This window comes from Salminus brasiliensis, chromosome 4 (assembly GCF_030463535.1).
Source record: "Salminus brasiliensis chromosome 4, fSalBra1.hap2, whole genome shotgun sequence".
In the NCBI taxonomy this organism is placed as follows: Eukaryota; Metazoa; Chordata; class Actinopteri; order Characiformes; family Bryconidae; genus Salminus; species Salminus brasiliensis.
In genome coordinates this window covers 40,184,468-40,200,872 of record NC_132881.1, presented here as the reverse complement: position 1 = coordinate 40,200,872, position 16,405 = coordinate 40,184,468, and the positions used below count along the sequence as shown (strand labels likewise).

At 40.3% G+C, this 16,405-nt stretch overlaps 2 protein-coding genes across 2 annotated transcripts in view; both read left to right on the top strand.

The window, feature by feature from the left end:
• The first annotated feature begins 536 nt into the window (after positions 1-536).
• pold4 (DNA polymerase delta 4, accessory subunit) lies at positions 537-3,810 on the top strand. Its single transcript, XM_072677073.1, has 5 exons — positions 537-641; positions 963-1,067; positions 1,208-1,297; positions 2,407-2,515; positions 2,712-3,810. Exons 2-5 carry the CDS (start codon positions 965-967, stop codon positions 2,734-2,736), a joined length of 327 nt encoding a protein of 108 aa, XP_072533174.1. The 5' UTR covers positions 537-641; positions 963-964; the 3' UTR covers positions 2,737-3,810.
• Positions 3,811-8,370: 4,560 nt separating this feature from the next.
• Positions 8,371-16,405, top strand: part of LOC140554926 (sarcoplasmic/endoplasmic reticulum calcium ATPase 2) — a 31,629-nt gene continuing 23,594 nt past the window's right edge. Inside the window, exons 1-6 of the mRNA XM_072678450.1 lie at positions 8,371-8,832; positions 10,703-10,822; positions 11,611-11,628; positions 11,996-12,078; positions 12,267-12,371; positions 12,816-12,954. Of these exons, the coding sequence (XP_072534551.1) occupies positions 10,705-10,822; positions 11,611-11,628; positions 11,996-12,078; positions 12,267-12,371; positions 12,816-12,954 (463 nt within the window). The 5' untranslated portion in view covers positions 8,371-8,832; positions 10,703-10,704. The remainder of the gene's footprint in view (positions 8,833-10,702; positions 10,823-11,610; positions 11,629-11,995; positions 12,079-12,266; positions 12,372-12,815; positions 12,955-16,405) is intronic.

Sequence of the window (16,405 nt, the reverse complement as noted above, 5' to 3'; positions counted from 1 at the left end):
ACTAGATTTTGGAATATAGCTGTGAATATTTGATGGTTTGTGGTCATGAGAGAATTAGAGAGTTCGGGTACTGATAATGGATGATTAGTTATAGAAGAAAAACGCCACTCAGTCTTATCCCAGGGTGTTGGCTGGAGCTCCAGCACTCTAGACAATCCATTGCCCCCCAGCCCAGTGATGGAGGGCTTTTTACCCCTCTATCTACCAGATGACAGTGTGTATTGGGTATGTTAGACTCCTGTTGTCAGTAATGGGTGTACTCTAAATAACTGAATTTCATTCAAATGTATAAATGGTTAATGGCACCACTTAGTGTGTTACTTAATTATCATTATTGTCATCATAATTATTGTTATTATTATCACGCAAATTATTACTATAACGGAACATTATGAACAATCTGAATCATATGATTCGAAAGAATCGGTTCTGTGCACAGACTCTAACTGAACCGAACGGGAGAGCAGCGCAACAACAGAGCGTACGTCATACGTACCAAATGAGCACCCATATGCGTCATCACGCAGTGACGTAGCCACACCCCTTCCCTTGTTTTGTAAATGGTCGGGTAGCAAATCTTTTTACTGACAGAGGATCCGTGGTGTTTAAAGAGTTTACACTTGTCGGATAAACACCTGCAGGTAAGTGTTATACGGTACAGTAAAGCGTGCACGCACATGAGAGCCGAGGCTACCTTTCAAATATGTGAACACAGTCTAGTTTAGGAACAGGAAACAGTACAGTACGGGACACAATACAGCACAGCACCGTGTGTACCTTTACAGCGTTATAACATCCAGCATCCATTCGACATGTTCTGGGACGTCCGGTCATTAAAGGGTGTTGGGCAATAGGGGACAGTTTGTTAGATCATATGGGACATGCATGTCATAGATCCTGAATGTGTAGTTCTTCTATATGTGTAGATCTAAAATATAACAGACACCATTGATTCTCCCTAGGCATGACAGCCAAACGTGGCCTCATCACTGACACATTTAAAGTAGTGAAGAGGGCAAAAAAAAATGACCGAAGAAACAAGAAACCTCCTTCTCCCCCGGCTGCAGGTGAGATTGTGCGACAGTGTGCAGTTTACATTAGAACCGTGTTATTGTTAAATGGTTAGTCATCAAAGCTCTAGAGATGAATGAACAGGGTTGTAATATGGGGTTAATTGTTATGTTATTACCATGTGATACTCTCTCAGATCCAGAACCTCCTCGCCCAAGTAAGAGAGAGATTGATCTGCAGGAGCTGAGGAAGTTTGACTTGGACTGGCGTTTTGGGCCATGCACAGGTAACAGAGAAAGCCGTTATGGTGCTCTCACAACACAGACACATGTTTAGTCCACCAGGAAGTTATTATTACTGCCGCAAAGGGAATGCCCTTTCTCAACCTTTTGAAGAGGTCAAACAGGCCAAATACAAGCAGACTTGTCTGCTGGCAAACAGTGGCGCGCCGATTGCTGTGACAATTGCCAGAATTTTTGTTCCCTTCTGGCATCAATGGCCCGTAGGGCACCACTGTTATCCCGTTGGAAAGGCCTCTTTGTGTAAGATGTCCATTCTTGGCACACCTGTACTGCGGTGGCTTCAATGATGCTACCACGCTTTTCCAGGAACCCTTTCGGACATCATTCAAATCACACCAAAATGCGATCGTTTTGCACTCTGGTACAACTAGCTCGTGTGTTCACTTATCTGTGCAGCCGACCCTATCACATGGTATCTGTAATGCCCCTGGCCGAGTTCATTCCAAACCGACGGTGATCAGAATATACTGATATGACTGTGACAGTGAGCGAAGAGGGGTAGCATCTCGGAAACCCATAACTTTGTAGGATGTTCTAGAGCCTCCAGAGAATGCCTTTCTCACACAGTGAGTGCCTTCCAATGGCATAACAGTGGTGCCCCACTGGCCATTGATGCCAGAGGGGAAAGACGACTGGTACAGAGCAATCAACACACCACTGTTGACCAGTTAACCTTTATAATGAACACCTCCATGCCATATCATCTAACTAGTGTAGTCTTAGCCAAGGGTGGTTATTTCCACTATTAGGTAGGGGGTCATATTATTCTGATATGTTGCCGTTGGCTTGCTCACTGGGGGTCTTTGATCCTTCATGTCTTACGTCACTTCTCTGTCTCTGTTTTTTATTAATTACTAATTATGTAAAGCTGCTTTGTGACGACCACAGTTGTAAAAAGCTATACAAATAAATCTGACTTGACTTGAAATGGCTGCGTCTTTAAATATGTGCACACCAAAAAGGAATTGTCGATTGCTTATTTAATTCTTACCAGTTCTTACCAGATTTCACAGAAGTAATTTAGGATTCAATTATATGCCTTCTTACTCACAGTAAAAGCTCTCTCCTCCTGCATGTGTGAATGTGTGTGTAGGGATCAGTCGTTTGCAGAGGTGGGAGCGGGCAGCACTGCATGGGTTGGACCCCCCACAGGAGATTAAAGACATATTGAAGGAGAGCATGGACCCAGAGTACACGCATAGGTACTATGAGCAAGCACACCAGTCGTGCACACATATATATTTAACATGAATAACATGACACAGACACATTGAAGTCTGCAGTGTGAGGTAATTTGCATATCTGCTTTGTCTGTACAATCACTAACCACATTCTGTACTTCACCAGTATGCGCTCATGTGTCTGACATTACTATTATTGTTCTGTTCTGTGTTTCAGCCTCTGGCGGGATTACCCATTGTAAGGAGAGATAAGTGAAAAGAAAAGTGAGGACTGTGAGAACGGATGATTATCATGATTGTTTGATTGCTCATGTTGGTTTGTTGTTGTTTCTTAATCCAGCATGTGAGCTTGCTGTCTTTTACACTACGTTTATAGTAAACCACTTTTAACAAAAAATGTGCCTCTGTGATAAACTGTCTGGGCATAGTTTAACAGTACAGTTTTGTATATCATGTGATCTATATTCTCTAATTCAGCGAAAAAATATTATGCAAAACTGTATACACAGCCACAACATGTTGAGTAGGCCACCCTTGTGGCACCACAACAGATCTGACCCAACAAGGCATGGACTTCACAAGACCTCTAAAGGCATCCTGTGATATTTGACACCAAGACTTTAGCAGCAGATCCGTTAAGTCCTGTTAGTTGTGAGCTAGGGCTCTATGGATCGCATCAATGAGCTTTAGGTGCCCCTGACACTGTTCACAGTTCACTAGTTATCCTCTCTTGGAGCACTTTTGGTAGGTATTTACCACTTTTTCATGCTTTTAACACAAAATCACCTTCAAGAACTTGACTGTTCACTTGCTGCCTAATATATACACCCCTTGACAGACACTGTAGATGAAGCTAATCAATGTTAAGCACAAATACATTTGATTAATTTAAAGCAGCATTATGTAAAATGTTTGCCTTACAGCTTTAAATAGCGACTTTGAAATAATTTGGGTTGTAATATGGAGAGTAGCATCTCTGTTGTTGCTACTCTGGGATTGGAATGCTGCTAACTGCACTGTAACCAAAGTCATATTTGTCTAAAATCCTGTAATATTACTCTGCCATGACAGTGATTCTTTAACTTCGGATGCTAGTATTTTGCACCGCGTTAGCAAATTCATGTGTACAGCCTGTTCTTCTTGGGGGTGGTTCAAAGTGTAAATTACACAACAGGACTGTAGGGGGAGCCCGAGAGCAAGAATGACCAATTCTGAACAATGCAGCTTTAAACGGGCATCTAATTTGATGGTGTGTATGTGTACACCTACTAATCACACATGATCACAATAATGACCCATATTATATTATGTTGGGGTTAGATTATAAACCCATCATTTTATTGTTAATTACATTTAGGTTAGGTTGTTTTTTTTTCAATCAGGACCTTGAAAACCAAATATTACAAATATATATATTGCAATAAAAAACACATTTTTCATTCTTTGATAACAATAAGATTCTTAATCATATAGCACAGAAATAGCTTGTTAGTATACATCCAAGCTTATGATTCTACACATTAGTACACTGAAACCAAATGCTGAAAATAGCTTTTATTGCATTTTGCATCTAAACATTTAATAGAGCTCTATATACAGCTTTGAGAAAGTCAGTTTACTTGAACCTGTTCCTTATAGTCTATCACAGCAGGGTCACTGCACTGAATGTTTGTTTAGTGAAATACCACCCTGAAGGGCTTTGCTCCACGGGTTCTGCCCAGAATTAAAAGAATAATGCAGCATTTTTTTATGTAATGTAATTCACTTCATTAGAAAAAAAGAAAAAAAAGGTTCCCATTCACAGCATGATCTGAGTGAGTGCCATGGCCAGATAAATATAGGCCCGAATCCATGCAAGAATGAATTCTATAGAGGGTATGATAGTAATTAGCCACAGATATATAGGGACAGATAATTATGGCTACTTAATTGGGTCACTTTTGCCTTGGGGCATCTCTTTCTACCCTCCCCCCACACACGGTCATCACTGTCAGTGCCAGATTTGGTCACAAAACAGCACAGCACCATGCAGCACAGCACAGCACCATGCAGCACAGCACAGCACCATGCGGTTCATATTTACAAATACCCAAGTCCCAAACAGATTGCAGAGTTCAAAAAGGATGTGTCAGCTTGACCCTAGAGCGCATATGTCACAGTGTCCTTGTCACAACTAACTTGTCACTTATTTGTTCTAAGCATACTTTTATGTATTTTTTTATGTATAGGCCTCGGGACACAGCGCCCTGCACAGTTTTAAATGTTCCTTACTCTTCCACACCTGAGCCCTTCATGTCTGGTTTGGGCATGTTTGCAGAAGGGAGCACTTAAAGGGGAATTACACCATTTTTTCAGATTTGCTGCACACTAAATTGTTTAGATGTAACCAAATGAATTCAGAAGTGTTTTGTGTGCCATTATAGAGAGAAGAACTGAGTTGGAATGGCTTAAACAGCGATAGGAACCAGGTACTTATTGAAAAGATTTCCATTTATTTGAGAGATACTTTCAGGGCAGTGTCAGACAAAAAAAGTTCCCATCGAAAATATTTTTTAAGATAACAGTGCACATGCACAATGGTTTTACAGTACAAAAAGGAAATATTGTTTTCTGATTCAATACAAATTTACAATTTAAATGCTAAAGTCAAGATTCAATACAATATTGAATATTTTGTATGTTAAAAGGGTTAAAATGATGCTACTGAGCTCTAGAATGATCTGCTTCACAAATTGCTTGAATTGAAAGTTCTCAGCACTTGTCGTGTCTTCCTATTTGTGGCTTTGTTTAAGTTACTAATACAGGCTAGTTTTTAAGCATGAAGTATGTAGTACATATATACGATGGATACTCAGCACCAGTTGTTTTTCAAGTGTGGTTAGGATGTACACTATTATCCCACAATGCAATGCAAAATGCAAAGGAAGGAGCTACTGGAACAATTATTAGAAAATGACAAGTGTGGCAGCAGTAGCGACTGGAGAACTTGCAGTGCTGTATGTTGGCATAGCAATGCTTCCTCACTTCCTGTTGGTAGAAAACGGGTTAGTATGTTAATATATTGTGCACTAACCTGCCAAATTTACCTGCACTATTTAGATTAGTATCTAGTCTATACCTTATAATATTGGTGTGTAGGATGCATTGGAAGCATTGATTTTGCAAATCAGTCAAATACTTTATAACTATAACAACGTTTAAGGTGGACAGGAAAATACAAAAAAGAAGTGAATAAGAAGCCAATGTCATTCTTGTTCTTAAGATGGCATCTGGTCACTTCATGCGTCTTGAATGTCAGGATATCTGGCCACCAAAATGCACCCAAGATGCATTTAAAACAGATACAACTCTGATCACTCAAACCACTTCAAGAGGTGGTCTAAGATGCAGTGAAGCCATGTTATAGCAGTGTGAACGCATCTATCTCTCCAGAACACATTCGAAAACCGAAACCCCTCCCAATGCAAGTTAAACACCAGTAATAATTGCAGTGCAACAAGTAAATTTGCATATTCAGTCCCACACAGCAATTAGACTCCAGACTGACTAACCAGAGACACATCTGACTACCAAGTATAAATGCAAGTGGCAAAAATCTTATCAGGATACAATCCAGATAGTAGTCGCATGACATGACCAGGTGTAAATGGGGTCTGTGATTACCCTGATGGGAAATTACAAGGCCAAGAGAAAAGCAACAGACTGCTAGTTCATTAACAGTGGCTTTTTAATGACATATGGTAAATGACAGGGAAGACACAGGCGAGAAGAAGAAGGGCACCAGCAATAAAGTTTTAAAAAAGGTTTTGATTTTTGGAGTTTTATTTATTTTTCTGCAAATAAATTGTATATGTTCATATAGATGCCCTGCCCAGCAATTTACTAATGGACAGTGAATTCTATTTCTGTATAGCGCAATATACTCACATACTACATTACACACTCATATTTACCAAATTTATATTTAACTGTCCTACCAATGACAACATTAATGTCTCTCTTATTGCTGAGTCTGTACTTATTGTTGTGTACTTAGTGTTGCCTCAGAAATCTCCTTTCTCCTCTGAGTCTGAAAATATGGAAGGGGAACTCCAATAATTTGGCAGTATCTTGTCTGTACTCTCTCTAAGCCTGTAATATGTTGTTTTGACAGTCCAGCCCAGACTAGGAATGCATAACCCAGCACAGGCCTAATGAATGGCTCATAGATCTGAACCAAAACGTATGTGGCGAGCCCTGCATGCCTCACATGCTAAAGTAATAAAAACCTGGCTGCATGTCATTCCAGAATAAATCAGATGACACTTTAACCCCTAAGAGTTTGAAGGTTCTAACCCCTTTAATACATTGGCCACTGAGTTTGTCTTTTTGTAAACAGATCATATCTACAATCATGTAAAAAATTAAGACACTCATTTTTCTTTTTAACATTACTAACATACTGATATTTCATCTTCATTGTAATAATTTGTTAATGTAATTAATAGAAAGGCAATTGTTTTCAGAGAAATTAGGACAACCCCTCATTTATTACTACATGGTCAGAGAGGATTTTGGAGGGGTCTGTCTTATTAAACCTGTGTGCAAGAAGGAAAGCCTTAATGTCCATCCTTACTGTTAGTCTTACACTCATTTGGTTTAACTCACTACATTAATGACTGGTTAATGACACCAGGCAATTGACCAATCATTGTTTCTGTTATAAGGTCAGGTTTCTGTTATAAGCCCAGCAGTGTCTCTACTTCCCTCCATCCATCCTCACCCTCTTCTATAGAGGGACCATAGAGAGCATCCTGAGCAGCTGCATCACTGCCTGGTTTGGGACCTGCACAGCCTCTGACCGCAAGACCCTCCAACGCATTGTGAGGATCATCGGAGTCTCTCTCCCCTCCGTCAGGGACATTTACACCACCCGCTGCATCCGCAAAGCAACCAGCATTGTGGATGACTCCACCCACCCTTCACACAGACTGTTCTCCCTCCTGCCATCAGGAAGAAGGTACCGCAGCATCCGGCCCAACACGACCAGACTCTGCAATAGCTTCTTCCCCCAAGCCATCAGACTTCTCAACCCAACTCAACTTCTGAACTGATGTCTTTTCTGCTACATGCACACACACACTCTCTCTCTTTCTCTCTCTCTCTCTCTCTCTCTCCAACCATTTACCCCAGATAAAATGGGAAACATTTTTGCACAAAGCATTTTGCACTAATAACCTTACTACCTCACTGGACTCAATATTTATTGCACACTGCATAATTTGCACACCCAATTATTTATTATTCTCTGTCTGTACTGTGTTGTATTGTCTGTGCACTTGTGTTCTGTATGCACTGTGTCTATGTTGCACCAGGGTCCTGGAGGAACGTTGTTTCGTTTCACCGTGTACTCTGTATGTAGTTGAAATGACAATAAAACCCACTTGACTTGACTTGACTTGAGGTCTTACTCAGCATAATCCACAGGACACAGAGCTCGAGTTAGTCTGTCCTCCCTAATTTGCATTATAGACAGTCCTGGTTCCTGCACCATGCAACATCACTCAACGGATGAATATTATGCAAAACGTGAGAAAACGGTGTATTTTCCCTTTAAACCCCGTCAAAAGCAGTAATAGATGGCGTCTGTCGCTGTAGGACTTTCCATTGGCGATGAAAAGTGCTCATAAAAATGGACTTTACCCCAAATGGTGCACACGCAAGTCAATCACCATGACAACCACAGTCGCACAGCACGGCTACTGGTTAAGCGCTGCCACCTGACGCCCCTCCCTGCTGCAGCAAACAACGAGGAGGCGGGACTTTCTCGCAGAAGGGCACGGCATTGGTTCGTTTCCCCCTTCAATCCGTTTTCCCGCTCGCTCATTGGCTACATCGCTGCGCCGAGGACCTCTGCGCCAGAAGCTGCTGCTAGAGTAATACCAGTCCGTGGCCTAGTATGAAATAAAGCGATGCTTATTTAGACGGGAGAGAGCGGGGGAGGATTAAAGCGAACAGCGAACAGCGCCAGTCTATTCTGCTTTAAACGATAGCTAGGAAACTCCAGTAGGCTTTGTGTGGCCAGGCAGTTAGGAAGGAAATGCGGGCGATTGCTTCGCCGTTGGGTCCCCTATAATTTGTCGGATCATGCAGAATTCTGGGGGGCGATACAGTAACGATAGCTGTCAATATAGCGCTAGATTCGCCAAGACTGCCGCTGCACTGCGAAGTAGCCATCTAACCACTCTACAGGAGTCTTAGTAGGAGGCTTTTCGGTCGTATTACAGAGGTTTGGCATCTTGGATTCACGTCGGTGTAACTGTACTCGGTTAACTGGAGACGGGATTATAACTGAACTGGTGAGTAGTCTGCTGCTAGCGGGATGCTAGCTAGCTAGCTAACCGTAGTGCGAAGAACCGTTAGCTAACTAGCTATGCTAGCTATGCTAGCTAGTTCTACTGAGAAATGGACAGGAGCGCAGCTAGCTAGCCTAAGTATTTCACCATAACAGCAACAGTGCAGCAAAACTATAGATAGCTAGCTACGTGCTAAACTGGCTAAACTTGACTGCAAGCTCAGCTTAATTGCGTTTCCTGTGTTACAAGGCCAGTATTTATGTTTTCAGCATCACCTGACTGACAGTCTGATGCAACGCTCCTTCGGCTGGCTGGCTGGCTGCAGACCGCTTTGCTGAGAGCTGCAGTGCAATGAATTGCATCATATTTAGTTATATACACATCTTTGCAGCTTACTTGTGAATTATACAGCTAGCCAGACGCTGCTTCGTATACCTGAACGTGTGAGGGAGGTATTTTCCTGGTTTAGATCGAAAGGAAAGCTTGTTGAATTGCCTCAGTGAGGTGGGAGGTAACAGGTGCATGAGAAGACCAGACGAAGCAGAGGAGAGCATCGCAGTGACCAACGACATTGCAATGCTGTAGAGACTGTAGATAGCTAAGTCATACATATGTAGCTGATGAGAATATTACAGAATTACATCGTTAAATTCATGTTTTAGTAGATTGTCTTAAATCAGAATACGGTTCAAGAAGCTTTAACATAGGAAAAGCTTAAACACATTGCATAATTTGCACACTACCCCAATTATTTATTATTTTCTGCCTGTACTGTGTTGTGTTGTCTGTGCACTTGTATTGTGTTGCACTGTGTCTATGTTGCACCAGGGTCCTGGAGGAATTCTGCTTGTGAATTATACAGCTAGCCAGACGCTGCTTCGTATACCTGAACGTGTGAGGGAGGTATTTTCCTGGTTTAGATCGAAAGGAAAGCTTGTTGAATTGCCTCAGTGAGGTGGGAGGTAACAGGTGCATGAGAAGACCAGACGAAGCAGAGGAGAGCATCGCAGTGACCAACGACATTGCAATGCTGTAGAGACTGTAGATAGCTAAGTCATACATATGTAGCTGATGAGAATATTACAGAATTACATCGTTAAATTCATGTTTTAGTAGATTGTCTTAAATCAGAATACGGGTCAAGAAGCTTTAACATAGGAAAAGCTTAAACACATTGCATAATTTGCACACTACCCCAATTATTTATTATTTTCTGCCTGTACTGTGTTGTGTTGTCTGTGCACTTGTATTGTGTTGCACTGTGTCTATGTTGCACCAGGGTCCTGGAGGAATTCTGCTTGTGAATTATACAGCTAGCCAGACGCTGCTTCGTATACCTGAACGTGTGAGGGAGGTATTTTCCTGGTTTAGATCGAAAGGAAAGCTTGTTGAATTGCCTCAGTGGGGTGGGAGGTAACAGGTGCATGAGAAGACCAGACGAAGCAGAGGAGAGCATCGCAGTGACCAACGACATTGCAATGCTGTAGAGACTGTAGATAGCTAAGTCATACATATGTAGCTGATGAGAATATTACAGAATTACATCGTTAAATTCATGTTTTAGTGGATTGTCTTAAATCAGAATACGGTTCAAGAAGCTTTAACATAGGAAAAGAGTTGGACCTATGTTATCTGAGCAGCATTAGTGAAACCAACTGGGTAGAAAAAGGCAGAAAGGATCTGTATTCAGTACTAAGTGAAAGTGTTCGGTGTTGATTTGAGTCCAGATGGACACGTCTGAACACTGTAAGGCTTAATTCTGCACTGGATATTTTGCAGCGTACTGTATGAAGCAGTGTGCAGAGCCACAATGCAGAGCTAGAAGATGCACTGATGCACCGTTCGGATGTCTTTTTTTTTTTTTTGTCCTCAGGGATGGACAATGCCCATACCAAGACGGTCGAGGAGGTGCTGGGGTATTTTGGGGTGAATGAGTCCACAGGCTTGAGTAGTGAGCAGTTGAGGAAAAGCAGAGAGCGATGGGGTCCCAACGGTACAGCCTGTCATATGCACACTGAGTCATTCTACAAAACAAGGGCCTTTTCCATGTTGCAGTTTCAAAGTGTTCATCAAGAGAAAGTGAAAACATGAAAGTTATGTTCATCTTCCACAAAAGAAACATTTTTTTATATATATTACTACTATCCCTTTATTCAGACATGGGAGCCTAATGCACTGTAATCCTGACAGGGTGGTAAATTTCATCCTGTTTCTGACCTTACACATGTCAATCAACTTGAAGTAAAAATTGTTTGAGATAAGGAAATATTTGGCGATATTTCAGATGCAACTGTCATGTTGTTTAATACAGACATGATATGATGGCCATGTACAAAAAAAAAAAAAATAAAATAGAATGTTACTCCATAAAAATAGCATTACCGTGAATGCTTAAAATAATACCTTTAAGCACACTTTGGTACATTTTTGCATTTAATGCATCTCATCAACCATTGCAGATGCAGCTGGAACCTGTTTTGTTGAATGACTCTACTTTATTAAGACTCTTATATCCAACAGTAATCATAAACAGTAATTTTTCTATTGTATCGATCTATGTAACAGTTATCTATTACATGTTATATAGTTATAACTATACTTATGTTTTAAAATTATTTCTATAATATAATTATATAATTATTATGTTTAAATTAAATCAGAATAATGTCTGCATAATGCAGAGTGGAATGATGCTGACATGAATGTGAATAACATAAATCTGATTTGACATTTTTTTCTCTCTTCTCTTCTTATTGGGTTTTATCACAATTTGTCATGCAGAATTACCGGCAGAAGAAGGTAAGAAACACAGCCCGCTGTCCTCTCTAAGTCTGAGTCTGTGTAATGATCAGCAGTGCTTTCATCATTCTCAGTCTGTTAAAAGCCTACCTCACTGGTTTCCCTTTGTTGTGTAGGAGATGCTACTTGTCTGGCTAATTAAGGTTATTATTAGGTCCCCTGAAGGGGGGATGGTGTGTGCGCTGGGGGTGGAGGGTGGTAGCTGTGTGGCCTTGAATGAATGTGATTTAGCATTTTAGAGATGTGTTTACAGAAGCTGTTTGGATCAGGACTTGCTCTGTAGTTTTGATGACGAGAGAGAGAGAGAGAGAGGACTTTTGTTGATATTCGTGTAACTGAGCTGGCTTTGTTGTGTTTGTATTTGCAGGCAAGTCGCTATGGGAACTGGTGCTGGAGCAGTTCGAGGATCTGCTTGTGCGGATTCTCCTCCTTGCAGCCTGTATTTCCTTTGTAAGCCATAATGAGAGACAGTCCCCCTCTTCAACACATAAAACAGCACTAATTCACCATGGTTATCTCCACTTACAATTCACTCAACATTATCATCTCACAATCATCCAATTAGCTGCTTTTCATATGCATTATATCATGTTCTAATGAAGACCTGTCAGTGATTGTGTTGTATGCATCTGTCTTAGACCCTGGCCTGGTTCGAGGAGGGTGAGGGCACCATCACAGCCTTTGTTGAGCCTTTTGTCATTCTTCTCATCCTTATTGCCAATGCCATTGTTGGGGTATGGCAGGTAAGTGTACATATGATTTATGCATATATGGTAGACATACACTTTCTGTATGCTACTGTTTAGCATAACTTATATTAATAATTATTTATTGAATATTGATGTTAAATATGTCATATATATGTTATTTAATGAAGTGGAAAGTATTTAGACACATTTCTCAGTGTCATACATTTTTTTAATTATTAATTATTATGGAATCTTTTAGCTTTTAATATATAATTTTGGTCACATCTAAGATTTATTTATACAATTCTGTGAATTATGAGAAACTATACAAATGCTAAAATGCTAGCATTAAAATACAATCAATATACGTACTTACAGTATATCTGCTCTTCTCAATATATAATATATTAAACAATATAAATGTATTAGAATACTATATGGATTCAAATTCGCTGTTAATTATTCACTAATAACTATTTATGTTTTTTGTGTTTGTAGGAGCGTAATGCAGAAAATGCCATTGAGGCACTGAAAGAATATGAGCCAGAGATGGGGAAGGTGTACAGACAGGACAGGAAGAGTGTACAGAGAGTCAGAGCAAGAGATATTGTTCCTGGAGACATAGTAGAAGTGGCGGGTAAGCAAGAAATGACATCTATCTTTGGTTGCTTTGATGCATGGTGTTTAAAAGTAGACCAACCAAATTGTGGTTCCATACAGTGACACTCTTACAAAGGAGTCATAAATGTAGAAGTACAAGGGACTCTGAAAATGCCTCAAAAATAGCCACATTAAGGTCTCTCATCGCCAGCTGATATGTCAGACACAGCTGGAAGGCATTGCAGCTGTGACGCGTGATCTGGCCTTTTGTTTGTTTGTGAAGGCCATGCAGAACTCCCTGCTTAGGATCACTGTAATCACAACTGTCCATCTCAGAGAAACTGCTAAAATTACACTGCTAGAGGGAAAAAGACATTTTCTCAAGGAAGTGGTCAAGCATTCCCACTACTCGACTGGTTTGTTTGGCTAACATAATGTTCTGTCTAGAGATGTTTTTTTTTGTATAATATTTGAAATAGGACAGAAATGAATACAAGAATGAAATGGAAACTGTCTTTTGCCAGTTTGGGTTGAAATAGTTAAGTCCCAGTCTTGTAATTCTCTTGGCATACTACTTAAAGTTCTATTCTAAGAGTCCCAAAGGTCACGAATAAAAATAAGGTTGACATCCTTTTTGTGTGGTACAGTGCCCTAATACAGGCATTGTGCATTCCACAGTCTGTGCATTTCACAGTCCATATCTGCAGTTAGTACATTTAAAAGTAGCAAAAAGTGCACAAATGATTTGTGGGAAGAAAAACAATTATTGGCTGGCTGTGCTTCATGGCACAGGCGACAGCTCACAGAGCTCGCCTATTATAGCACAGTTTTAACTCTGTAACAAAAATACTGCAATTGTTCCAGAGTCGTACAGAGTTAGATAGTGTTGATGTTCTCTCATTGTGTCCTCTTATCGTTATGTGCTGTAAGCAAGCTAAAGAGATTGCGGCTGGTTACCTTTTAGCCTTGCTCCCCACTCGCTTGCCCAAATTGGTCTTTCTCAAGTTTATTGGTAAAAAAAAAGCTGGTTCCTTCCTTTCAGATGTGTGTTTAGCTCCATGTTGGGAGACAACTGAGGTAGTCTAGTTTGTATTCGAGGGAGTGGGGGATAAAGAGAAGAGGTAATATCCACTCAGCTAGTGTTAGCTTTTAGCCTGGCGTGGAAGTCTGTTTGCTATGTGCGGACTGGCCTGTTTTACAGCTGTTTATTGCTAATGCCAGACTTTGGAGGACATACACTTTACTTTCAATAAGACGTAACGTAAAAAGATTTTATTCAGTCATTTGTTAAGACATTGTGGTGCATTTCTATTGGCGCATATTTTTACACAATGTAAAGAACCACTGCCATGTTGTGTATAATTGTATAACCTGTGTGCAGGTAGGGCTGTCGCAATAACCACAGAATAACCTCACAATATTGCGCTATTGACAAGTGAACCGCAGGGAATGGCAAGCAACCGCCACATCACTGTGTTCATGTTTTCTCCGTTTTGTAAGATGGAAACAACAGAAGGTGCTGAGCAGAGCAAGCGAATGCGACATCACCACCAAAAAACTATCTCTGCCTTCATACCCTATAGAGCCCGAGCAAACAGACGAGGGTCAAAAACGGAGCTGTGGTAACCATAACAGAAGGGCTGAGGCAAAATCAGGCAATGAGAAACAGTCAGGGGTCAGGTATAAAAGGCAGACAAAACAGGGCAGAAGAGTCTAAACATAAAAAGGTTGATACACAAAACGGAGCAAACAAACACACAGGAGATAAACGGGAAGGTCGGCAATACGGTGTAAAGAGTCATTGTGTGGGGAGAGCTTAAGTAGCAGAGCTGATGGGCTTCAGGGGCACATTCTAAAACTCTGGCGATCAGGCTTTGTCATGATTGGCCGGAGTGGTTACGTGAGCTAGCAGAGGAGATTGAGGACATACACAACGACAGTAACGGCAACAACCGTAAAACCACATATCGCGATTTGGAGCCACTCCAAATCACTGCAAGGTTAATTCTTTCACCACGACAAGCCCTCTGTGCAGGAGTGTTAGACTGCTTGTAGCATGGTTGTAACAATATTTATATTTTGACACCAAACTTATAATTCTGAGGAACCAGAAGCATTTTGGAGAAAAGGGTTATTGAAAAAGTTATTGAATCTGGAACATTTTACTTCATCTTAGGGTCCGATAAAGGTTATTCTCGAAAATCTTTTTCAGTGAAATCTAACTTTGCTCCAGAAGCTGTAAAATGATCAGATAGATGCACTTCAGATCAACTACAGATGTCTAAGGAGATGGTTGATGTTAAAACGTTGTATATTATGCATAACCAGTTGAATAGACTATATTTCTTCCCAATACACACAAACTAGGAAACTCCAAACTCCAAGTTTTATCATAGTTTACGATATCATTGCAAAATTGTTTTATATATAAGATAATCCAAATACACACAAGTATTGGTCTAAATATAATTCTGCTAGCACTAATTCTATGTTTTGGGGAAGTTTGTCCTTGAAACAGGTCTTGGCATTAGAACGGCTTGGGTCTGGAATTTCATTCATTTATTTTCTGGACTGGAGTTTTTTGATAGTTTTTAATAGGCATCATTTCTTCTAGATTTTATTTTTGTCAGGCCAAGTGAGAGACCAACGGTACTCTTGATTGCTCGCTGAGAATGAAAAGACAGCATTGAGACGTTTACTGTGAGTTGAGACCTTTGTGAGACCTGTGAGGTGCTCAGACTGATAACACAGTAAAACAGCTCTATAAACATCAAATAAATGAGATCTTATGAAAGCTTGTAAAACCAGAGCTCTTCGCATCTAAAGAAATCTTGGGTGAAGGTGCAACTTATTTAATTAAAATGCAGTAAAGTAGGTCTGAGCGATACAATATATATAGATATTTATCATGATAAATCACAATAGAATTACACCATGACATAGTACGCTTTTCTGGGTATATTGGAGATATTGTCAGTACTTGTAGAACACTGACAGTATTTTTCACAAGAAAGAGAGCATAATTAGTCATGGTTAATTAGCATGTAAATGTTTAAATACATCTAATTTGTCACATCAGACAATAAATAGAAACATAGATATTCTTTATTGTGAAACTTTCTTAATTTATATTGTTTCATATTAGATTTGTGCCGTATTCCTCAGCCCTGCAGTGGACTGAACTGCTCTTATAAAGCGCTCTTTCCAGGAATCTGTGTACTAGAAAACACCAAATTCACTTAATTGATGTGCAGTTGTATGAAGGCCATTTCAAGGACTTGCTAAATGTAATTTCTCTGAAGTGATCATTCACCTGTGACCCCTATCGTTTCCTTAACATGTTCATGGCAGCGGTTTTGCAAATGCTGGATTCCCCTTCGGGCTTTAGTTAGTGTTCTAGTTGACCAAATGCTACTACATAAGTGCACTTATCAATTAATGCTGTTATTCACAAGCAGTGTTTGCTCTCATGCAAAACCTCAGTTTCA